Source organism: Drosophila serrata, unplaced genomic scaffold (genome assembly GCF_035046125.1).
Source record: "Drosophila serrata isolate PLE 108 unplaced genomic scaffold, ASM3504612v1 contig_233, whole genome shotgun sequence".
Taxonomy (NCBI): Eukaryota; Metazoa; Arthropoda; class Insecta; order Diptera; family Drosophilidae; genus Drosophila; species Drosophila serrata.
Window position 1 is genome coordinate 441,593 of NW_028257131.1, and position 23,853 is coordinate 465,445.

At 41.0% G+C, this 23,853-nt stretch overlaps 4 protein-coding genes and 1 long non-coding RNA gene across 5 annotated transcripts; 1 reads left to right on the forward strand and 4 right to left on the reverse strand.

The window, feature by feature from the left end:
• Window positions 1-8,179: 8,179 nt before the first annotated feature.
• Window positions 8,180-8,531, reverse strand: LOC147644075 (vasotab-TY1). The gene is made up of 2 exons (XM_086830309.1): window positions 8,312-8,531; window positions 8,180-8,250 (listed from the first exon to the last, which is right to left on the reverse strand). Exons 1-2 carry the CDS (start codon window positions 8,529-8,531, stop codon window positions 8,180-8,182), a joined length of 291 nt encoding a protein of 96 aa, XP_086686435.1.
• Window positions 8,530-22,043, forward strand: cysu (peroxidase homolog). The gene is made up of 10 exons (XM_020957512.2): window positions 8,530-8,534; window positions 10,599-10,757; window positions 16,526-16,608; window positions 16,937-17,027; window positions 18,973-19,361; window positions 19,715-19,888; window positions 20,159-21,089; window positions 21,171-21,449; window positions 21,511-21,607; window positions 21,671-22,043. Exons 1-10 carry the CDS (start codon window positions 8,530-8,532, stop codon window positions 21,716-21,718), a joined length of 2,256 nt encoding a protein of 751 aa, XP_020813171.2. The 3' UTR covers window positions 21,719-22,043.
• On the reverse strand, window positions 11,377-11,840 carry LOC147644076 (uncharacterized). The gene is made up of 2 exons (XR_015271079.1): window positions 11,604-11,840; window positions 11,377-11,539 (listed from the first exon to the last, which is right to left on the reverse strand). It is a non-coding gene; the product is annotated as an uncharacterized LOC147644076 (long non-coding RNA).
• Window positions 14,569-16,329, reverse strand: LOC110187784 (bifunctional arginine demethylase and lysyl-hydroxylase psr-1). Its single transcript, XM_020957254.2, has 5 exons — window positions 16,072-16,329; window positions 15,768-15,959; window positions 15,405-15,716; window positions 15,011-15,140; window positions 14,569-14,870 (listed from the first exon to the last, which is right to left on the reverse strand). Exons 1-5 carry the CDS (start codon window positions 16,291-16,293, stop codon window positions 14,785-14,787), a joined length of 942 nt encoding a protein of 313 aa, XP_020812913.2. The 5' UTR covers window positions 16,294-16,329; the 3' UTR covers window positions 14,569-14,784.
• Window positions 22,044-22,299: 256 nt separating the features above from the next.
• On the reverse strand, window positions 22,300-23,359 carry Eh (Eclosion hormone). Its single transcript, XM_020957596.2, has 3 exons — window positions 23,099-23,359; window positions 22,992-23,020; window positions 22,300-22,737 (listed from the first exon to the last, which is right to left on the reverse strand). Exons 1-3 carry the CDS (start codon window positions 23,205-23,207, stop codon window positions 22,582-22,584), a joined length of 294 nt encoding a protein of 97 aa, XP_020813255.1. The 5' UTR covers window positions 23,208-23,359; the 3' UTR covers window positions 22,300-22,581.
• Window positions 23,360-23,853: the final 494 nt, after the last annotated feature.

Sequence of the window (23,853 nt, forward strand, 5' to 3'; positions counted from 1 at the left end):
CGTATTAGGATTAAGTTTTATTTAATAAAAACACAACATGCGACTATTGAAAAATATGAATATATTTTCGCAAGTGCAATCTTGATGATATTTTGCAAGGCAATCGAGCCGGAGCTTATCCGCTTAGGCCACGAAGGCTGCTTTGTCGCTAGCCCTCGTTTTAACCAGGCTTAGACGTCACGGGGCGTGTCCCGGTGATTTGTCATGGCCTCCGGGACATGGCCATAACTTCCCGGCGAATTCTATCGCCTAACGGTTGTTGGCCGCCAGCAGCTCACACCTCAGGCCCAACCTGGCCTGGCCATCAAGCCCAACGTGGCCAAGAGAAGGGGAACGAGGGGCAGAACTGCAATGAGCATAAAGTAAAAAACTTAGCGAGTGCCTGCTAATTGTCCGCTGGTTGCTGGGTCGCCTCGTTCGCTGATTTGTTTTCCAAAGACCCATAAAACATGGTTATGACCAAGAACAGCCTCAGCTCTTTTTCGCTTGGACTTTAGTTATGGCCAAACGGGGTCATTAACATTTGATGCGAAGTTCAAATCGCGTTGCACAATGCCGTGGACGTGTGGATGTGTAAGTGGATGTTGAACTTCACGTTCAACCAGTTGCCAGCTGAAATCGATCATGGCGATCATGGCCCGGCTGCAGGCAGCGTTTTACTTTCTCCTTAAATGTAGAAGACCAGAAACGGAGCAACCTGTTGATTTCCTGGCCACATCTGCCTCGTGACTTGCCACAAATCCGGTCTCCCCAGCGTCGGCTCCTCGCGAAATGTTATAAAATAAAATGCAGACATAATTGCGGGCTGGCAGGCAGGCGAAAGAAATGACGGCGGCTGCCGCTCTCCTGGCGAATTTGTGTCAAGGCTGCCAGCACTTTTTCGCACTACCAAACTGCAGTTGCGACTCACTCCATTTGCATGCCGCATATAAATCAGACAATCGTGGCAGGGCGTTAGTGCCAAATTGGAAAGCGGCCTGTGAAGTGCATTTTAAGATCGCAAACCGAACACTCGATATTGAAATCGGGTACGAGATCGAGACTTGCAGATAAACAAGCGCATTGTGCTGCGTATTAATGAGGATCAGAGTTAAAGTCCATTACAGTTAAACTCGAATAAGCTTCAATTACACAAAAATTTCATTTGAAGATGGGATATTTGAGGGTTAATTGAATAACTAATAATAATAGTAAGATAAACTATGTTTTCTGCAATTTATTTATATGAATGAATTCAGTATTGTGTATACTTTTCATATATTCATAATTAGCAAAAGGCGCTTTGTTCGAAATGCAGAAAACCGTGGAGCCTTTAGGAGTTACAGAAATTCGCCTCCGCTTTTATCGATCAATGTTTGGGGCCTTTGTTTTGTTGAACACAAAAATAAGAAAAAAATGCAGCTAGAGGCTAAATCTGTGGCTATGGCTTCGTTACCATTACATAAACCGCCTTACAAGGTTCAACAGACAAGAGGCAGCCAAAAGCCATGACTTGTGGTAGCATATTGCCGTTGTTTTTCCCTTTTTTGGGCAAATGTCTGGCTGATGTGTCTGCCACAATTACTCGCACAACACCGGCCATCCCTTGCCCCCAAAATGAAATGAAGACGAGGAAGCAATGAAACAAATCATTGGCTGAGGCCTTGCACTGATGGATATATCAGGTACATATTCATTTGGCAACTGCTCGATTTCTTGAAGTGAATGCTGGTCAACATTCACTTTTGGCCCAAAGATCTCCCTCCCTCGGATGCTGCCGATGATGCGCCATTAATGCGCTACATTAACGTAAATTGCTCGAAATCATTTCACTTTCAAAATCCAAATTCACGTCATGCCTGCCCACAACAACCTCTTGAATCGGTTTTCTATTTTCGTTATATATATATATATTTTTTTTAATTAGATCTTTTTTTTGCGCCCCGGCCGGAGGTCGCCTCGATTTCGCGAACATCGCTGATTGATGTTATAACAAAAGAAAGCTGAACGGGCAGGGATCATGATCGAAGAGGACGGCGATGGTGGTTTGATTGAGTAGAGTGGTTGAGCGTGCCCCTCTTTATGAATGGACCTCCCATTTAGATTCATTTGAAGGTACCACTACGTGATCATCACCTGCGATCTTCAGGCCCCGAAAAGTGCTCGAACATTGTCTTCCGTTTGGGTGAAAATCTTTTATTTATTTCGTATTTATTTATTTGCTGACTCACGGGTCGAGAAAGTGTAACAAATACCTATAACAAAACGCAACTCGATGGCCCACGTGAAATACCTTCCCAAAAGAAAACGGACATGAGTATGAGGGAATCATTGTAATCAAAACATGTGTAGCTTCTGTGTGATCAACAAAAAGAAAAATATATTATTTGTAATAATTATAAGCCTCTGAAATCATACAAAGTCACAATGAAATATTTGTGAATGACTTCAACAAATACTTTTTCACGTTTAATGAACTTTATGTACTGTAGATATTCCTAGAGGTTTCTATTAAATTGTATTTCTTATGGTTTTTTTGTAAGGACTTTAAAGGAAGTTACTCCTCCGAATTTATATTTCTTAATTTAAGCAGAATCTGAAGAAGTATAGGGGTTTAAAAGGGTTTTAAAGGTTTTTAGCAGTGCGTAAAAAATGTTCTCCATTGAAATGCCGAGATTCTAACATGGATACCTATATTGGATGTTTTTTGAGTCGTATTCAGAGGGCACTGCATTTTCAAACTATAATTTTTCCCAGTGTACTCTGGGTAAGCCCGCCCACGAGCGTGAGAACCGAAAGCTAAAAATGCTTGGGGATCAAGGCGACACGTCGCCACGCCCCGCCCTCGCCCGCTTATCAGAGAATTCGCTGCACAGATTGCTAATTGAAATGCAGCGCCTGTCGACGCAACTCGCAGCAGATGGAGCAGATACGGATACGGATACTGATACAGATTTACAGCTACAGATTCGGCCCAGAAACCGGCGTGATCGGGATCGTGAGAGCCCTGGTAACCCAAATGGCGTGCAGTGCCTTGCCGGCACTGTGATTTGTATGCGCACTCGTCAGAAATGATGTGGCAACGGATGGCAAAACTGTGAGCCGGCGGAGCAAATTGAACAGTAACAGCCAGCGGCAGCAGCCAGTAATAGTTACAGATGCAACAGGCAGTTACATATTTTCGGCTGCTTTTCATAGTTTCGGAAAAACTATTTAAATAAAGCCCAAGTATGCTGCATGTCGGTATGCTGGGCAACGCAACACTCGAATGCCAGGCTCAGCTCGGAGTCGAACCCGAATAATCACTTGGCTCATTTGTAGGCAGGCCAAGTGGAGTGCTCATGTGCTTTATTATTTGTGCTTATTTTTTACCAACGCTTGCAACATTCGCACTCAAATTGATGGCTGATGGCGATGATGATGATCCAAGACGATGTGCCAATTGCCAGACATCGTACGAGCCATTACGAGTTATTGAATGTTTGGTAATTGTTGCAGCTATTTTGGGGAATCTTTGGACTGGTGAAAGGCTGAAAAGTTTGCTGCTCACGTGGCCCAATCTTTATGTGGGACGAAGCACTGAAGGATGCTCAGCCGCAGTGGATAAGTGCACTCGATTCGCGACTAAGAAAGTCAAGGCGGTCGGCTTATTCAAGCCAAGAGCCAACGCAAAAAGTCCTGCACCGAGAAAAATCGATCAATCAAGCTTGTATAGGAAAAATGGCATATGTCATTTATAGAATAAATCTTACCTGACTAGAGATCGAAAGCAATCAATTTTAAGACACACAGTACATATTTCGGGCATGAATATATAATTTAATTTAGATAAATAATTTAAAACATTCATCATTTTCTCCCCGTGTTCGTGATGCAAAAGTGGTTTTCCATTTGATTTATGCACAATCGAACGGCGGCACTGCAGCCAGTTTTGCATTGAGCAGTTTTTGGTCAAAAATCTGGCATTGAATTTGTCGCTGCTCCGTCTCGCTGATTTACTCTTGGCTGATTTAGCTTAGCCGCCGCAATTTGTGTGCAATTAGCCGCGCTTTTGGCCAGGTATAAATCTGCAAGGGGCGGCCGCCCAATTAATAAGCTGTTAAAGCGTCAGATTGCAGCCAGTTCGGTTATCAGTCAAGAGGACCAGAGATCGGAGTCGAATTCGGTTGGTTTTTTCTTGGCTTGTTCGCCTCGATGGTTGACTGGCTGACTGGCCAGCTGCAGCTTCGGTTACATTCTATTAAAGACTTGTTGCTGCTGGAGTCCATAAACCGCACGTAAGCCGTGTCCGAGATGCTATCGCAATTGCGTGCTGCTGGGGCGATATATCAAAACCCTTCACATGCCGCAAATAGTACATGGGAAAAAATATATATTACTTTTAGGATATCATTTAAATTTTAATCTATATACAAATGCTTCTTAATTGCTTGATTACTTGGGTCCCAATTTAAATGTAAAGAGGAAAACGTATATTATTAGTTTCAGTATAAACAGAGTAACACTTTTTTTGTCTCCATGTACTCCACTCAACTTTAAATAGATTTTCTCGCACAGATTGTATCGCAAACGTATTTTTTGTGGGTCAGAGAGCGAATTAAGGCAGCTCTTGGCTTGCTTATCGTTCCGTATGCTCTGTGGCATCGTATCTGCATTTGCATTGCCAATTTATGGCACAATAAAATATCGAAGGCGACACTAATGCCACATAAATGTGCGTCATGTTGCAATTGGTCTGCCGTTTATCAAGTATGCGCCATGTGTGCCCCATGGATGGATGTGTTTTGTCGCTTTTTGCTTCGCTGTCTGCGAAATGCCAGGCGGATGTGAAGACATAAGATCGCTGCTACCTGTCTGGCAAGAATCAATTAAGCAATTGGCCAGGGCAAAACGTTGAGCTTGGCTAAGTGCAACAATTAAAACAGCCAGAGTCTCTGGCTGGCATTAGCAATCAGGCCCAGAAACGAGATCCACTCAGCATGGGTTAGCCGCGAATGGGAAAAAATAACACACAGAAGTGCAGCAACATATCTCGATCTTAACATATCGCAGATTGTCGGCACTCGGCTCGTGGCGATTGAGTGGCTTTAACTAAGGTTTACTTAATGATAAATGATCTTTAATAAGAGGTTTCGAATTGCAGTCATGTAGAAAAAATATATGACAGTGGCGGCATACATTTAATGAAAACGAAAACCAGGCTAAACGACATTTAAATATTAAATACATTTTCAGCTTTACTTTTAAGCTTACATGGTAAATTATATATTTATCTATTATATATATATTACGTTTATTTTTATAAATAGTAATGACTTGTTGGTATTTATTAGTTAAAGTCTGACATAACAATTTAGAGTAAGACTTGTTAGTCTTTAGCTTTGCTACAACTTGAACTTACACTTAGAGATTAAAAGTTATCATTATACTGTTAATAAAACCAATAGAAATTCCCTTATTGTGTGAAAATCAGAGATATGAATTTATTAAACAATTTTTTATGGAAATCATCTCCCCTTTAATACATGGATATTATAAATTGCACTCAGTTATCATGCAATCAGGCAATGTCATCTACACTTTGTGAGTAAAATGGTGTGAACTTTAGTTGGAAGCCTCAATTGGCAAGATGTATTCAAGACTTGTATAGATGTTTGTCGGATATTTCACAGTTTCACCTCACAACATACTTAATCATTATCAATAAATGCGATTGGTTTCTTTAGAGAAAAACTGAATACATCTGATGCACTTTCAGACATCTGTCAGATTTTCACCTCACAACATACTCAATCACTATCAATGGAAACGATGAGCATATAAATTATGATTTTCCCTGCCTGTGCATTACAAAAGTCATTTCCACACATTTACATGACATCAGCCACCAACTCGGAGCCAGCATGATGCCAGGGAGTCGGGGCATGCAATTTACATATAAACAATGCGAGCGATGTGGCAAGTTGGCAACGAGCTGCAAACAAAGCGGGAACCGAACAAAAAGTCCTACGACTGCTCTTGGCACGCCTCTTTTCGGTGGTTCCAAGACCAACAGTCCCCAGTCCCCAGTACCCGAATTCCAAGTCCCAGATCCCAGGTATTACAGCGAAGATGACATAAGTAGCATCAGAGCTATACTCTGATACAATCAGCAGCTGGCAGCTCTCCTCCTCCGCCACCACCACTCATCGCCCAACAATGCATCGGGGCAATTAAAGTGTCGGCTTTTGGAGGTGGAAAAAATGTTCGGGTATTATTAGCAAATGTCAACTTTTGGATGCGCTTTTAAATATGCGCAGATCGCACAGGGAGAGTCCTATATGGCGACTATAATTGGGCAACTGCGCCTTTTCTTTGTTCGTGAAATGCACACAAAAGAAATCTGGTTTCGCATGCGTTTATTACCAAACCACATAAGTGTATAGTAGTATAAATTTAAATATTTTATATTTTTGTAATCACATTCCCAAGAAATTTCATCAACTTGTCTTTAAAAGATCTCTGCATTTGCAACTATCCCGTTGACATTTATTATCACTGTCTAGTACTTCCCAAGCTGTAATAATTAGTTTTTATATATTGTTTATAATATTTATTTCAATAGATAACTTACTTTGCTTATTGTGGCACATGGCAGAGTCTAAAAGACATTTATTGGCAAAAGTGCAAACAGTAGTTTTGGAACCTCTTCTCAAAGCAGCACATAGAGGTTTATAAATCTTTGTGCAACTTAGAGTGCATTTTATTAAAGAGAGTCCCTGGGCAAAAACCAGGATACTCAAAAATAATATAAGAATATAGACTGCCTTCATGTTGTGTTTAAAAAGATTCTCAGTTTTTTTTTTTATATAGCAGAGTAAAGTATTTATAGAGCAGACCTCGCAAATAAAGACAATTAATTTGGGGGTACTTTTTTGTATAGCAATTTTTATTCATATTCATCCTACTAAAACATATGTTGAATTCGTCAGTATAATGAAAGCACGTGCAAGATCAGAATCTCCTTTACAAATGTTTCACATAAATAATCCAACAATAACCAGAATATTTCGAGTACCGTAAATAATAACAATTCCCATAACAAATAAGCCCAGAATTAATTTCTTTGGGTGCATGGGCAGTTGCATTTTCCCCGAAAAAGGTCGGATTGGGCCGCCAAAATGTGTGCCATCCGAGATACAATACCAAGTGGCTGGGGTTGTGACCAAGTGCCTCGGATTAGCCAGCAATGGATTTTTGTGTAAAAGTCGTTTGGCCAGCCATCGACGAGGCGAAATTAATTGACTCTTGCGGGCAGGTGTAAAGATTGCATATGCATGCGAGTGCGCATAAATTGTGGCCGCTGTGTGGCAGTGCTGGATTGGCTTTTGGCATCGGCTCTTGGCCAGAAGGACGTTGCGTGCTGGCCTTTCACAAAAGCTGTCGCCCCAAAGGCGAGCAACAATTAATTGACTTACGCAGTGGCCCGCTGCCCCGCTGGCCCGCTGCCAGCAACTCTGATCTGCATCTCCGGTGCGGCAATTAAATCTGCGGCCTGCAATGCATTCAATATCGGTTCGGTAGCTCTCGATCTGTGAGCCTGGTCCCCTCCTTCGCCCACATTTTGGCACGCGCATGGGCGTGGCATGTCGGGCTAATAAAAAAATCACCGACCCGACTGCCGTCTGTGTGGGCGAATGCGTTTTGTTCGCATTCTAATTGCCCTGTCATGACGGCTAATGAACTGCACTCTGATCGTAAACGAAACGAAACGAACCGAAAACCAGCTCCCCGTCTCTGTGAAATATTTTAAGGGCAGCCTTGAACCAAATTCACTTCTGTGCGAAAATACTCGCTCACAAAAACCGCCGAAAATGAAAGCAACTCGCTGGTAACCAGATTTAATAAGCATTTAACGCGGCTCAAACTCGAGCCCGAGGAGCGTAAAGAGTTGTGAAACTGCAAATTATGACGGTCAAGAGTGAGCAAGTCTTCTGTTAATTTGATGGGAACTGACATTAATCAGAGCCTCGGAATTTGAGGTCTTAAGGTTCCAAAATATACCATAATGTCTAGCTCATATCCTGTCTTAAAGTTGTTATAATATACATATATATTATAATATGGGAATATAAACGTAAATACAGTTTTTTAAGTTTCTTTCTTCAATATGTTATATATTTATAAAGTCATGTATCGTGAACACAATATAGAAAGCAGTTTACTTGCGAATGGCATCGCAGTCCGGAGAATCGCGCCAGCACTTCCTATCCTCATCTCGGACCTGCCAATCTGTTAAATAATGATTTAGTTAACATGTAATACTATATTTTACTTATTTAAGTAAACTTACTTTGACCCGTTAAACATATCTGATTATCCAAAGTGCATTTGTTGGGGAAAGTGCAGACACTAGTGCGGCCACCCCTCCTCCAAACGGCGCAACGAGGTCTATACTCTCTTGTACAGGCTCGAGGACACGGAGGAGGCAGAACTGGAGGCCTTACCCTTATGCCTTCGGCCAGGGCCAGGACACTCAGGGAAATAAGCATAACTATACAGACAACCCTCATGTTGTAAGCCGTAAAAATGAGCTCCTCAACTCAAAGTAGGGTATTTATAAGAACGAATCTCTGGATTAATAATAGTATTATTATAATACAGAATAAGAATAATATTTTTTCGTAGCTATTCATTCACGAAGCAGATGTTCAACATACAAAAATCACAATATGCATAATGTAAGCAGGTGCATTTAACATTTTTCAGGCAAAGACCTGGGGTTCAGTGAACCCTGGAAAGGGGATACCTATAAAAGGTATATCATTTTACTTGGTCAGTGGAAAAGAAAGCCGCGATCCAGCTGTCAAATGAAAAGTGAAAGGACTTAAGTGCGTTATTGTTTCCCTTGGCGCTTATATAAGCAAATCTGCAATGCCCAGGGAGCTGTGCCCTTCGTCAAAACAAGACCCTCAATAGAGATGAAAAGCATATTACTTTCACTATTTATTGCTGAGTGTATCAGTCGTTATTACAACTTTACTTATTATCAACAACCATTAAAGATCTTAAGGGAAATTGCACATAAACAGCTGGCGAAAAAATCAACTATTTAGCTTGATAATTTAATGAGTAAAATATCATTATCATTTTATGTTAGAAGTACTTGGAGCAAAGTTGCCTTCTTTTTAATTTAAATGTATAATTAGAACACATAAAAAGTAAATGTTTCTTTGACTAATAATAACAAATAATGTAATTTATTCAACTCTAGGTCGCAGTCTCTTTGAATTAAGTAATTAATTGCGTTAAAAATTTCAATCAATTCATTTAAAGCACTTTACTTTTAGCTCTACATGTGTTAAGGGGTGTTCGAGGCCAGCCCCTTTTTCGATTATATAAGAAGCGGGCGTGGCATATCTGAGACTTTCACTGCTGGCCATTGCCTGAGGGCAGTATTAACAATAGCAATCAATATCAATACTCACCAAGAGCCGTTAACAACTGCCCGAAAAAATTGGGTTTTGTTTTTGGCTTTCGTTTTGTGAGGCGACAAAAGCTAACAAGCGATTAACACGCGCTGCAAGTCATAAATCTGAGCGCATTAAAAGCCGCGAAATAAAGGCAAGGTTGCTATATAGTTTCCAGTTGCCAGATGTCAGATGTCGAATTCCGACGGATAAAGAAACGCCCCGAAACAATGGCTTGTCCGAAGACAATGCAGACCGGGACATGGGTTCCATTGGCTGCCAATCGACAGACAACCCAGCTACCTAGGGACCAAAATATAGAAATCATATATGAAATTGGCATACAATTTATTGGAATTTACGTAAAAATAATATTTAAATAATTGCAATTATCATCTTTTCAATTCGATCTATAAATTGCATAAAATAATTGTTTATTACAAAAGAATTACATTTCAAATGATTGATTCCATTAAAAATGTCAAATAATTTTATAACTACAAGTTTTATTGTTCCAAAGTTAGTTCTTAAATTAAAAAAATATTAAAAATAACATGGCAATTGTACACTTTCTGTCTTCTGAATTGTTAAGTAAACTAAATTTTAAAGCAAACAAGGCAATTAAGTGCTTACAGCTCAAGTCATTAGATATATCTTAGTTGTAATCAATTTTTATGAATATTGGCATTCCATATCACATTCTTAATAAAAAATTAACTGGATTTGCTTTCTACAGTCTTAGATTTAATTACATGATATCGTTTGCTTAGCAAGCTCTTTGGCCTTTAATCAAGTAAACAAATGCAACTAAACTAAATGCAACTTAATATGTATCCAAATTGTCTTTAGTTTATTATGTAACACTTTCAAAAAATTATGCAAAAATTCTTAATAAAAAAATGCAAAATTAACATCTTGCTAACCCAATGTGTCTGCAACTCAATTTGTCAAACTGTAGCTTAACTTATGTACGTTCAACTTGCTGACTGATTAATGTTTTTGGCCGCAGGCGTGTTTCTGTTTGTCAACGGGGCGTGTCGCCTCCGTTGCATGGACATATGCTTATATGTATATTGACGTACTAATTTGCCAACTCTTGCTTCAAGTACTTACTTTATCAAAGAAAAACACGAAAAACCCACTAATGTGTGCTAACATCTCGTTTTGCAGAATACTTCTACTCTCTCTGGCGGCCGTGGCGCGTGCGCAGTACCATCACTTTGGCGAGCAGCTTCAGACATCCCACGGCTCCGACTGCGCCCTTCTCTTGTCCGGACCCGGTCGCTCCTCCGTCTACGACTACAATGTGAATCTATTCCGCGGCACTTTGTGAGTACAAATAGAAACCGAGTGTTTGTCTATGCGGAATTGCGGAAAGAGCCCCTTTTTCGGTGGCATTCTGGGTTATGTTTGTGTCTCAAATATTTGAGCGTTGACACCGAAACACATTGCAGTGAGGGAAAAAAGGGATTAGCTTTGATGGGGAATTACAAATAAAGTTATATACGCTTTGCTAACAAATTGAGGGAATAAGTTAACAAATATACTAAATAATCACACTAAAGGAAGATGATCAGAATATTAAAAGACATTCAATAAGATTGATATTTCCTCCCAGTGTACGAATGCCAGACTGACACCCATAAATCTTGGCTTGCACTCTTCCAGCTTGTTTGAGCGGCTGCGACACGGCTCTACACCTACGACAACATGGCATTCGAGCTTTAAGCTAATCATTAGCAGCAGAAACAGCGGCAGCTGCCTGTTGACGTTGATTTTTCCAACTTGCAATGCCCAGAGGGGGAGATATATCCATCTTATATATACTTGCATATATACTTTTTTTGTTTGGTTTTCGAGGAGGCCCGCTGTGCGGCTAGAAAAGTTTGTGGTAACATTTGACAGACGATGTCTTCATTGGCGCTGAAAAGGGCGGCAAAACAATATCTTTATATTTTTTTTCTTTTTTTATTGGTCTTTTCTTTTTTATTCATCCTCTTCTACTACACCTTCGTATGTAACCAGATTAGAGTTATTGGAGAAATAATTAACAATGTTATCACAATTTGGGCTATGATATTTGCAGATATCAGTAGACAGTAATCGCCATTCTGGGAAATTAAGATTTAATTTAAGGTAATATATATATTCAGATTTTATTACTTTAAAACTCACGTTCTTTGGTTTTGCAAATGTACAGAACAAGGACACACAGGTTGACGAAGGTGCAATGGTTGGGTAAATTGGCCTCGAATCTTATCGCACAAATAGGTTTATAATTCAGGCGACACTGTGAGGGGCAGTGCTTTGCCTTTGCAAGAACCTTGCCAAGGCAAAAATTAGCGATGAAAACAATCAAGTGTAGGATACGCAGGGATCTCATGGCACTGGTTATACTGCTACTGTTTCAATAAGTCCAGCCAGTTCCAGATACTCCCTTATATATCCATCAGCAGAGGCGACAAAAACATTCCTTCGACTCCGATTTCACTTGCCTGTGTTCTCAGCTGTGATGATGGCTCCTAACGTTTCACTCGCTGTCACGGCGGCTCGTTAACGGCAATCAGCAAATGCTTTTTGGCCTCGAATAGCGTCGACAGCCTTTTTTTTGGCTCCAGAGTCATGTGATGCAGACGGACGCATCATGAAGTCAACTGACAGACATCGGCGCGATTTATTAGTAAGCGAAAAAAAATGGAAAACCGCACGACAAAAAGCCGCAGCGGCAGCAAACCCAAAACAAATGGCATTGCAACACTTGCAGATGCCAAAGGAAAAATAAAACTAAAAATAAAGACACTAAAAATGGAATAAAAACACCTGAGCTGCCGTGGGGCTGTAGCCGCCATTGATGGCAAACTTTTGTCTCGAGATGATTTCGAAAAGTGACTTTGAAACACTGCCAACACACAATGCCTCCCGAGCTGAACTTCAGTATGCACGGCAAGAAATGTCACCAAAAAATAATGTATATTCTAAAGTCAAAACAATAAATCCTCTTACTAATATCTTGTAAATAATATTTACGCTTGAAATGTAATATACATATAGTATCTTAACAATATTAATCTTTTTCGAAGAAGATAAATCTTGTAATCACTATATCTAAATATATGTAATTAATTGAAAGCCTGAGAATTATGTTATCTTTAAACAAACTATATTTCTCGGTATATATAACACATTGATTTCCTTATTCAATGTTTAAGAACAAAAGAGTGGTATTCTTGCGGTGCAGCACTTATGTCAGCGCATAGATATACATATTTTAAATGTCACACGATCCAGATAGCGATTGCAAATTGTTCAATTGCCCGATTGTCTTTGCCAGTTTCGAGAGCTTAGGGGTCATCGTGGAAGTGGAGCTAATTTTTGGGGTCGCCGGGCAACCAAAACGTGAGTCGTTATCGCTGACTTTGGCCTGGGTATTGAACCTGGCTTTTAGCTGTTGCCCGTTGTCTGTTGTCTGTTGCCTGTTGGCAACCAACTGCTGGTCAGATGGGAAAATAAAGGAAAATTGGCCGCAACAACCTACTTAAAAACTTAAATACAGGTTTTCGCAGGGGCCACTTTCGTTGCGGCCTCTGCTCTGTCTGCGGAAAGTCTGCAATTGTATCTGCATCTGCATCTGTATCTGAATCTTTTTGCATCCACTGTCTGCGTAAGCGAAGTAGCTCTCCAGAGACTCCGACTCCGGACTCTGACTCTGGCTCAAACCCCCCCCCCCCCAAAAAAAAATAAAGATTGTAAAAGGCCGAGAGACCCACGTTCGCATAGATAAATGATATTTGAATATTTTTCACAGCGAGTTTACGACACGCTTTTGCAATTATTCACAATATTACGCATACGCCGTGTGCGCCGCTTCGCTGCAACTCAATACCGATCAGGAAGTGTGTTTCGGCCGCCTCGAAGCAGCGCGCACCTGCGATCGCCGCCCGGGATTCATAACATTAGTTTTTACTTTACAATCAGGATAACAAGTACAAGTCCGTGTCTGGGGCGGGACGGGATTGGGTTTGGGTCTGCAACCAGGCGGAGCAGAGTGGATCGGCAAAAGCAGTGCGTGCCGCATGCGAGCCACTTTCTAGTTGGCCCAAAACTCTGGCTATGCGCACATTGAACTTACCGAAGTGCCGTAAATTTTGTGATCCTTTTTTTGTGTTTTTTGTATTTGTGTGTACTTGTTGTTTTTGTGGCTTAAATTAACCGGCAGACCAGTTAAGTGCCAGACATTGCCATTTTCGATTTCAATTTGACAAATTTGCCCAAGAAATATGTGAGAAGAGTGAGCTCAAGGAATGGCGACTGCGAAATGCTCTATAAAATGGGGAAATTATAATATGAATAAGTAGTGTATAAATAAAAGAAAGGCTTAATAAAGGTAGTTCAAATAATTATAGCACAATAGAGATGGTTTGGAAATAACAATTAATATGGAATAAATGGAAGTATTCAATATATGACAAGTGAAAGAAATCTAGAATTCTAATAAAATTCATTGGGATATCATTCATTAAAATTTACTGGTTTTAATAGGAATACATTAAGTTGAATCATTATACTTGATGGATAGGATATTAAAACAACAAAAATTAAGCTAAAATATATATAATTCTTAATGATTTTGATCAGTAAAACACTTGTCATGCCCCGTAGCATGTTATCTTAAAATCCTTGTTCCTTTATTTGAAAATATTTTACTTAAATTACCGCTATTTTTAATAAAATTATAAAGAATATCAAAATTATTAAAATTAAGCTAAATAATGCAAATATAACTACCCCCAGACAAGAGTAAAATGTCTGCAAGATCGTGAAAAATGCAGCTTTTGGCTGAAATGGTTTTGCATTGCGTGTGTTGGCCATGCCTCTGATGCCTGGTCTCGTCGTGCATTTTGTCTGAATATTTTCATTGGCCGAGACTGCTTTTAGGCTGAATCTGCTGCTGCTCTGGATGTTGTTGTAATTACTTAATACTTACGCATTGTTAACACGCATCGTTGTCGCCTGACACGCGTTTTACATGTCGCACCATTCGAGGAAGTTGCCTGCCGGCCCCCATTTTTGGTTAGATTTTTCCCGGGCCACAGAGCTCAGTGCAGAGCAGAGCAGAGCAGCAGCTGCTCGACATAAGAAATTTGCGTGTTTTTGGCATTTAATTAACAAACCGGCTGGCGAAAAGCGAGTAATATGGCTAGCAAAATGCAATGTTAAAGTTAAGTTTGTTACTGTAACAGTGGTAACAGTTGGCCATATTTGTCTGTGTTTGGTTTGTCCGTCCGTCTGCAGATGGAGATGTTGGGGCAGCCGCCGTTTCCTGTCACGAGGAAAACCCACTGGCAGCCGGTCCAACTTAGTCGTACTCCGCACCAATGGTCAGACTGATGGCTCCCGGCTCCACAAAGGTCTGGTGGTACCATTTGTTCGTGTCGAGCACAACTGCAAGGAGGTCAAGAAAGTCGGTTTACTTAGGCTTCTTCAGTAGTAGGTTTTCGTCGCTTGGCTGAAGAAATATTTCTTGGAAATGAAACTAATTTACATAAATCCAACTTAAGTAGATGAATATTGATGCTTCTTACTTATATCGCCCTGCTGGACAACCACATCGAAGCTCTTGCACTGCAGGTAGCACTCCGGAGGTGGAACCAGTAGCCATCGTTTGCTGCCCGCCAACTGTGCCTGCCACGACGGCAGTCTCACGTTGTCAATCTGATGAAAAAATATGTGATTTAAATGAATTTAGACAATCTTTTATGATTTATTCTCGTTAAGATTTTAAGTGACTTTCCTCTGCTAGTAAACAGAGAAACCTGTCAATTTGAAAATTAAAACGTAAAGCTTTTATGGATTTCTGCTAATTAAAAAACATAACCCAAAAGCGTTAAAACCTTTTCAGCGTTAAAAGCTTAAAATGGATAACCTTGAGGCTCATAAATATATGAGTAATGACAGGTTGTTTTCCATTTTACTTACATGCATTTGGGCGCCCAGACCGGAAGTACCTATGAAGAACCAATCGACTGCATTATTCTCGGAACTTTCTGGCAGAAAGTAGGGTCTTCCGTAGTGCCGCCGAAATTCCTCGGCCGTTTCGGCATGACAATTGCTCCAGCCGAAATACCAAGGGTGTTCCCCAGGCCTCAGGTTCACCCGATCCTCGGGCATATCTAGTGCTTCATATATGTCAAGGAATCCTGTTTTATATGGCAGAAACTGGCACTCCCTTATGTGTTGCTTTTGCTTGGCCTTGGCATAGACATCACGGAAGTACCAATAGTTGAAGAGCTAAATAAGATCATTATACTTTTGTTATATTTTATTATTAATGATAGTTACCGAAACTGCTGTCCAATTTTGTGTGGCATCACTGACAATAACAGGGGCAGCACTGTAAGCAAATTTTTGCTCAAACTCCTGGGGACTGATGTTTTGAATGCGTGGCACATGTTTAATATTTTCACAAAAGTCACAACTCTCGGGCGGTCGAAGGGCATAACGCAAAGTTCGTGGCAAAGAAAGAGCACAATTCTAAAATTCACAAACTTTAATTAAGAAATTGTTTAAGGGATATAGGAAAATGTATATAGCTGCATATTTGTTAAGAAATTTCCAAAAACAAGTTAGGTTTATATTCACTTACCTTTCCCTGAAGTTCCTCATAATAGTATTTCCCAATGAGATACAGAAAAATAAGCAGCACAATTAATTGAAACAAGTTTATAATCTTTTGTTGGCCTTGATGTCCTTGACAGTACTTTTGCAACAATTCCTGAATCTGTCCATTCCGATAGTCTGCCTTGTGGACATTCAGTATTTCCGCTAATCTAATGCGGGCCCGCTCTAGATCTTTTTTATCCTTCATTCCAACGATGCTACTGTGGCCACGACAAGTTCGCAACTGAACGCAGAACTTGGCATTGTTCTTTCAACATGGCTTTTTAGCTCGTTGGCCCGGCAATAATTTGGTTATCTGGCACTGCGCAGGCTTTCCAGAGAAGGAATGTGTGTGGGTTGGGTTCGTGGTTAGCATGTGATAAGGGACAAATTGCCAGTTATAGTCAATTGAAATCACTTTCACTTCAATTTACTTGCAGAAATCCGTATAACAATGGACCGGGAACTTGCATCACCTACGATGCCATCAACGCCGCTTACTTGGATGCACGCAAGCGAATTCGTGAGTAATAAAGATATAGTTATTTAATAATGGATCATTATGCTTAGCAAATTATAGATGAATATTTCATTATATATAATTTCGTTGCAACTCCTTGAGAAAATCGAAGGGCTTTAGTATTATTATGGCGAATTATACACATTTATTTGTGAACAATTGTGTTTCCAGGGTTGCTTTTTGGATTCTTTAAAGAACTATTTAAATATAAATTTAGTTTCTAAGAGTTTTGAATAACGTTTTACAATAGTTTCAAGGCAAGTAGGAAGTAATCCATTCATTGCAAAACACTTCCATTGATTTAAATGAAGTATATGTGTATTTTTTGCAGATGTGGCCCAGCCAAAGTCGGACTGGAAGCCAGAGGAACTGGCCACTGTGGGCGAGCTGCTGCTCGACATTTCCATCCAATTGGCCCGCACGTAAGTAATCAGCTCTAAACGCATTTGAAAGTTGCCCTGGCACGCCCACGATCTACATCTCTGTTGCTTCAACTCAGAGCATGTCCCTCGGCGCTAATAACGATTGCCAAATCACGCATGACAAGGCAGTTAAGTCGTGCACCACTGCTCCGTTCTGTGGAATGGTGCACCACTGAGCCACTGCACCAGTAAACCGCCGAAAAAGACCGCCTGCAGTCATCAAATATGCATGAGCCTTTCCTTGCCTCCAAGGTTCTACGCTCGCCACAAAATCGGAACTCAAGCTCGAAGGCATCGGCACAGAGAAAAAAGTTCCCTTTCAAATAATATGTATATGAAGATCTTTCACTCCTTTGATTTGAGAAAACCTCTTGTAATTTTAAACAAAATTGTTGTTTAAATTATTACATTTCCCTAAAAACATTCATTGAACATCGATCTGATTTCTGACTGTGTGCCTCGGTTCTTTTTTTGAAAGTTTGGCACATGCAAATGCTAATTGTCAGCGGCTTTGACTGATGGCCAGTCGCTGTTGGCAGCCGAAGAAGTGCATTCGAGAGCTCGTCGAAGCCTTCTTCCCAACTGGCGCAACCGCATTTTTGCCACACAGAAATATTTGCAGCTATTTGCGGAGCTCGCAGCGCCAAAATGTAAACAAATGCAAGCCCAGAGTCGGGCGATGGGGATGGGGATGGGGATGTGGATGTGGATGGAGATGCGGATGGCGATGGCGATGGCGATGGGGCTGGGGGTTATGCAATGGACCGCTTTGGCTTGGCTAACAGCGAGTGAGCCAGTGAGCCAGTAAGCCAGTGAGAGTGCGCGTGACTCCCCTCGTTGGTGCCCCCTGAAAATGAAACCCTCGTCATGTGACTGCCCCCCACGAGAAGAAGCTGCGGAAGATGCAGCACAATGTTTCCAGTTTGGTTTTCCAACTGCTTGGCCCCTGCACTGTACATGTATTTCCCTGCTTCATTACCAAAATCAAGCTTTTCTCGAAAGAGATCTCTTTGTATTTATAAATATTTAGTGAATATTTCTCACTGTGCAGGGGAGTGGAATCTGGGTAAGCGGGTTGGCGAGTCAGTTGGCCACAGTTTTGCAGTCTTTGGCTAGCCTTTAAGCTCGTCACCTCCCCATGTGCGACTTTCACTCAGACTCGTTGTCTAAGACGCTCTTCGGTCCAGAGAGCGGCAGCATCTTCATCTGCAGCTGCAACATCTGAATTGGCGTTGTATAATCTTTTGATTATGGCTAATAACATGTTGTAAATGGCTGTTGCAGTGGCTGCCGTCTGGCTTTATGGCATTCTATTGAGGCAATGATACGACTTTGAGCGGCGAATAGCCCTAGTAAATCAATGATGGACTGTTATAGATCTCCGATCTGTGTACTTTCACGCTTTGCGACCCACAACACCCAGATGAAGGTAAATTACAGGGCCAATTGGCTGTGAAGTTTCACAGTTTTCCACTTCCCAACTTCACACAATGCAACAGCTGGAGGCCGGACGGCTTTTCCCTTTGGCTTTTCTCGCTTTCTCATGCACTCGAGGAAGAGCTGGTGTCGGTCCCTTTGGCGGCTCACACTCTTTCCTCCGTTTCCTCCGCCAACTAAATACCAGTTTTGTCAGCATGAAAAGCACAGTCCAAAAAAAGAGACACTCAGATACCAACTGAAAGTATATAAAAATTTGCCACTGTCAACGTCAGGCATCAACATCAATATCTGTCGGCCAGTCGAAAAGCGCGTTAATTGCAGTCCGTTTGCTAACTGGGCTAATACGATAATTTTGCAATTTTTCAATAAAAATCTCAAGCTTACACGTAGAAAAAAGCGGCGGCAGGAAAAGCCAAGTTGAGCGATATCCGCAGTTGCGTTAAGATGCAGCGATAATTGCTCTTGACATATACGCTCAAATTCGTTTATAATTCATTTACTTTAGTTATGGCTTGTCCTATGAGGAGATCGAGAAGGGACTGCCCACCATTGACACATCCAAGACCCTGATCCGTGAGGTTTGTCCACCCTTCTTCGCCGGCGTGGAGTGTCGTCCGGGGAAGTACCGCCGCTTCGATGGCCTCTGCAACAACATCGAACACCCCACCTGGGGGGCAGCCAATGCTCCATTCCAGCGCCTGATTGGACCGCTTTATGCGGATGGTATCAACGCACCCAGGATCTCAGTAACTGGCCGAGATTTGCCCTTCTCGCGTGTGGTCTCCCGCACCATGCATCCCGACGACGGTTACCACGATCATGCCGGCACTGTGATGGTCATCGCCTGGGGCCAGTTCATGGATCACGACTTTACGCTCACAGGAACGCCACTGGGTGAGTTGGTTAAGTACTCGGTACAAAAATCTAGGAATATATTTAAAGGAAGTTCAGCTAAAAGAATGTGAAAATATGAATTCATTTTTATAATTGGTTGTTCGTCTAATGTTTTATTTTCTAAAATGTTTTAATTAAAATGTTACATTCCTAGGAATTTCATATTTATTGATTCGCAAAAATCAATCAAATAAAGTGTACTTTTTGTGAAAGATCTATAAAAGAAACATTAACCTCCTAGACACGATACTTTGAATCACAATTAAAATATGTATATTTTAGGTATAATAAATTTGTCTAAACTTTAATGGTGTGAACGGAGATCTAATGGTTGGTACAATCTCCGATTTCAGATCCCATTAACCGCAACGACCCCGAGGAGTGCTGCAAGCGGCCAATGCATCTGAAGCATCCGTACTGCAACGAGATCCGCGTGCCCGATGATGATTACTTCTACCGTCTGTTTAATGTCAAGTGCATCGATTTCGTGCGCGGCTTCCCCTCACCGCGACCAGGCTGCAAATTAGGTGAGATTTCCGCTCTTTCAGCACAGAAAGAAAAATCCGAATAGCTTCTAAAAATATAGAAATAGAATTTAAATAGAAGCTTCTATAATTTTATTTCCAAAAAGTTAAAAATATATTGTTTGAGATTTGTGTATGCATTATAACTTTTAAGATTGAATTTTTTAGATTGAATCTTCAAAAAAATAGAAGTTTTAAAATATCAATTGCTTTGTAATTTTCTTAAGATGTAATTTTCTGTGGAACTAACTTTAATTTCCCTTTCCTTACCAGGATCCCGTCAACAGTTCAATACCTTGACTGGTGTCATCGATGCCAATACAGTTTATGGAGTGAAGGAGGCCTTTGCTAGGAAACTGCGAACTGGCTACGGTGGTCTGATGCGAATGAATCCCGTGTTCCAGGAGTATGGCTTGAAGGATCTACTCCCCCTGAAGCTGGACATTCCGGACGAGGGATGCACGCGCCCCAACAAGAGCATGTACTGCTTCGAGGGAGGCGAGATCCGTGTAAATGAGCAGCTGGTGCTCACTTGCATGCACACCCTAATGGCTCGGGAGCACAATCGCCTGGCCACCGGCCTGTCCCAGATTAACAAGCACTGGGACGACGAGACCCTTTTCCAGGAGGCCCGACGCATCAATATTGCCATCGTCCAGCACGTGACATTCAACGAGTTCCTGCCCATTCTGCTGGGCAAGGAGGTGATGGAGAAGTTTGGCTTGGTTCTGCAGAAGGATGGCTACTGGGATGGCTATGATTCGACAGTGAATCCGGGCATCATTGACTCCTTTGCCGGAGCAGCCTTCCGTTTTGGTCACTCCCTGCTGCCCACAGCGGTGGAGCGGTGGTCCAAGGCCCATAAGTTCATTGCCTCGAAGCGACTGTCGGACCTCATTCGCAGACCCTACGACCTGTACCGCGCCGGAGTCCTGGACGAGTACTTCATGGGCCTGATGAACCAGGTGGCCCAGGCCATGGACGACTCGATCACGCAGGAGGTGACCAATCATCTCTTCAAGAAGGAAGGAGCCCGCTTCGGAATGGATCTGGTTTCGTTTAATATGCAACGTGGTCGTGAGTTCGGCATTCCCGGTTATATGGAGTTCCGCAAATTCTGCGGACTGCCCACCTCGAACACCTGGGACGAGATGTATGGCTCCATGCCCAATGAGACGGTTCTGCGTTATGGCAGTATATTCGAGTGGGTTTTCCAATTTCGTTTAGCTTCATTTATTATATAAATTCCCAGAATCTTCATATAACTTACCTCCTCTTGTTGCAGACACCCTGCTGATATTGATCTTTGGTCTGGCGGCGTCTCGGAGAAATCCTTGCCTGGCTCGATGCTGGGACCGACCTTTGCCTGTGTCATTGCCACCCAGATGAGTTATCTCCGTCGAGGTGATCGCTTCTGGTATGAGCTGCCCAATCAGCCATCCTCCTTCACTCCAGAGCAGCTGCAGGAGATCCGCAAGGCGAAGCTGTCTCGCCTGATTTGCGACAATACCGACTTGATTGATACTGTGCAGATCTATCCCATGGTCCTGCCGGATCACGAAATGTAAATATTGATTTATCAGAAAAGTACTAATAGTATTATTAATTATTCTCTTAACTTTTAGCAATCCTCGAGTGCCCTGCAAGAGTGGTATCATTCCCTCAATTGATCTGACCAAGTGGGCAGACTTTGGCGGCCATGGCGTAGATCCCTCACTCTATGTAAGTGCAATTAAAGCTTTCACTTACTCTGATACTAACTCACATATATGATTATTTTTCCAGAACTACATCAATGAGATACCGGACACGCTGCTGAACTTTAGGAAGTAACTGCCATTTGTGTTTTCCACGTTTCGTTCAACAATCTCGATTCATTTTTTTTGGCCTCCACCGTCTGTATCTGTAACTTCCGTCTTGGGACGTCCTGTTCTATCCTTTTTCACACTGCTTAGTCTCCTTACTAGTCTGTGCCCACCATCCACTCCCCGCCCATAAAGCACTTCTGTAGCCAGTCAGTAGTTAGTCTTGACACTGCCATTCTCTCCAGAGCTCTTTCCAGCATTTCCGTGCATGACCCATACATTCTCTGTATATATTATTATTAAATAGCAGAAATAGAGCGATTAAGTTAAAGCATATCGAAGCAATCGAAAAAGAAGTGAGAAAGAAAACATCAACAACTCTTAAAATATGTATCGATGTAAGTTTTTGTATATGCAAGTATTTTTTAAATAAAATTAAAACAAAAAAAATTATGGTGTATCCTTAATATCCATGGTAAGTAAAGATCAATCTATTGATCTTTAATATATTAACTAACTACTTATTTATTTATATTTTTAAGAAACCCATTTATTACCCATTTTAAGAAGTTTTTAAGCCGTTTTAAACTCAAAAGAAAAGTCTAAGGATTTTCTAAAGATTATGTTTATTCACTATACAATTACACATTAATAGGAACTCTTTGGTTTCGCGCTGGAAATTTATTTTTTTTTAGTAGCAAAGTCAGTTTCATCATCGTTGTGGTCGACATCAGCAGCCAAGATCGCCAAGATTCGTGTTGAGCATCGTGTCGCATTGACCCAAATAAATCCACACCTGAGTCACAGGCCATAAAAGCACACACATCCATATCCAATATCCATATCCACACACCTCGCACACCGCGCAAGAGCCGCTTCTTCGCCGATAACTTACTCGAGAGCATTTAGAAAAGGAGCTATGGAGGCAATATCCTCGCAGTCAGGAATCGCCTTGCCCTTGAACTTCAGACAGGAAAGGGCACAATTCTGGCCCTGGAAGTAATCCCCTAGCATGGTCTTGCACTGGACGCAGTTATTCAGACAGACCTAGATGGAAAATTAAAGGAAATACTTTAATAGTACAGTTCTAAATGTAAGTAATTAAGTATATATAGTAAAAGTTCTAAATATAGTAAAGTTCTAAATGCAAGTACATATCAATCACATAGTTTTTCATAAGAAAAGTTCCAAAAGAACTAAATATATTTATAAGATATTTAATACATTTTAAATCAAGCAAATGAAACAAAACTATTAAACTATTATAAAATTAAAAACGAGAACTAATTCTGATTACCAACCTGAATAAAGTCAATGCCGCCCATGGAATCTAAGGAAAACAGCAAAGGATAAACATGTAAAATTAATATAACACTTTTAAGACAGATAGTTGCTTTAGGAAACTTACCAAATCTCTTGTGAGTGTAATGCCCAATGGCGGGCACTGCACCTCCGTAATGCACCAGGCAGAGTGCAATTGCCAGGAAAGTGCACAAAATCAAGGGTTTGCAGTTCATGGTGATATCTTTTCAAGACTCCAATAGGTTTGGTTTGGAGAGCTGGCTGTATTGCGACCGTTGTCTGTCTAGAGTGGAGTGGAAATAATTATTATCGCTCGTTTGTCTTCTTATTTTATATATGCTCTCGGCCCAAACTCAGATGCGAAAGCTTAACAGCGTAAAGAAGCCCGAGGCAGCGGCAAAATACAAAATAAAAAATATATAAATGAAATAAAAAAAAGAAAAACAAAAACAAATGTGGAAGCCGGTCGCAGATGAGAGGCAAGTCGTCCGACCAGCCAGCCCCAGTGGCGCTAAGATACGTCAGATGTTTGAGCCAATCGAAAGCAGTACAAACTCAATAAAATATCCATTATAGTTGCTAAGCGTATGCAAATTGGTAAACGATACGCAAAAAAATACGTATTTTTCTATATAGAAAAATGTTTAAATGCTGAATCTTGCATAATTTTCATGCGAATAGATTTTAACGATGGCATTTATCAAATGGAATTTAAGGAATGCAATGAAGTTGCTCAAATTGAGTCACACATTTGACAATATTTAGAAATTCTATGAAGATGAATATAACAGTAATTCATGTTATTTATATTTCAAGTTCTTATAATAATATTGTTTAGATTTAATTGCTAAGAGAAAGAAA

Excerpts from the sequence above, each read along its gene's own strand:
- Eh (XM_020957596.2), bottom strand. The coding sequence starts at position 23,207 with ATGAACTGCAAACCCTTGATTTTGTGCACTTTCCTGGCAATTGCACTC. Across the intron at positions 23,021-23,098 it reads TTACACTCACAAGAGATTTG|ATTCCATGGGCGGCATTGAC; the intron begins GTAAGTTTCCTA and ends TGTTTTCCTTAG. Across the intron at positions 22,738-22,991 it reads GCGGCATTGACTTTATTCAG|GTCTGTCTGAATAACTGCGT; the intron begins GTTGGTAATCAG and ends TTTTCCATCTAG.
- LOC147644075 (XM_086830309.1), bottom strand. The coding sequence starts at position 8,531 with ATGAGGGTTGTCTGTATAGTTATGCTTATTTCCCTGAGTGTCCTGGCC. Across the intron at positions 8,251-8,311 it reads GATATGTTTAACGGGTCAAA|ATTGGCAGGTCCGAGATGAG; the intron begins GTAAGTTTACTT and ends ATTATTTAACAG.
- cysu (XM_020957512.2), top strand. Across the intron at positions 10,758-16,525 it reads AATCTATTCCGCGGCACTTT|AAATCCGTATAACAATGGAC; the intron begins GTGAGTACAAAT and ends ATTTACTTGCAG. Across the intron at positions 16,609-16,936 it reads GGATGCACGCAAGCGAATTC|ATGTGGCCCAGCCAAAGTCG; the intron begins GTGAGTAATAAA and ends TATTTTTTGCAG.
- LOC110187784 (XM_020957254.2), bottom strand. The coding sequence starts at position 16,293 with ATGAAGGATAAAAAAGATCTAGAGCGGGCCCGCATTAGATTAGCGGAA. Across the intron at positions 15,141-15,404 it reads GTCTGGGCGCCCAAATGCAT|ATTGACAACGTGAGACTGCC; the intron begins GTAAGTAAAATG and ends TTTTTTCATCAG. Across the intron at positions 14,871-15,010 it reads TGTCCAGCAGGGCGATATAA|TTGTGCTCGACACGAACAAA; the intron begins GTAAGAAGCATC and ends ACCTCCTTGCAG.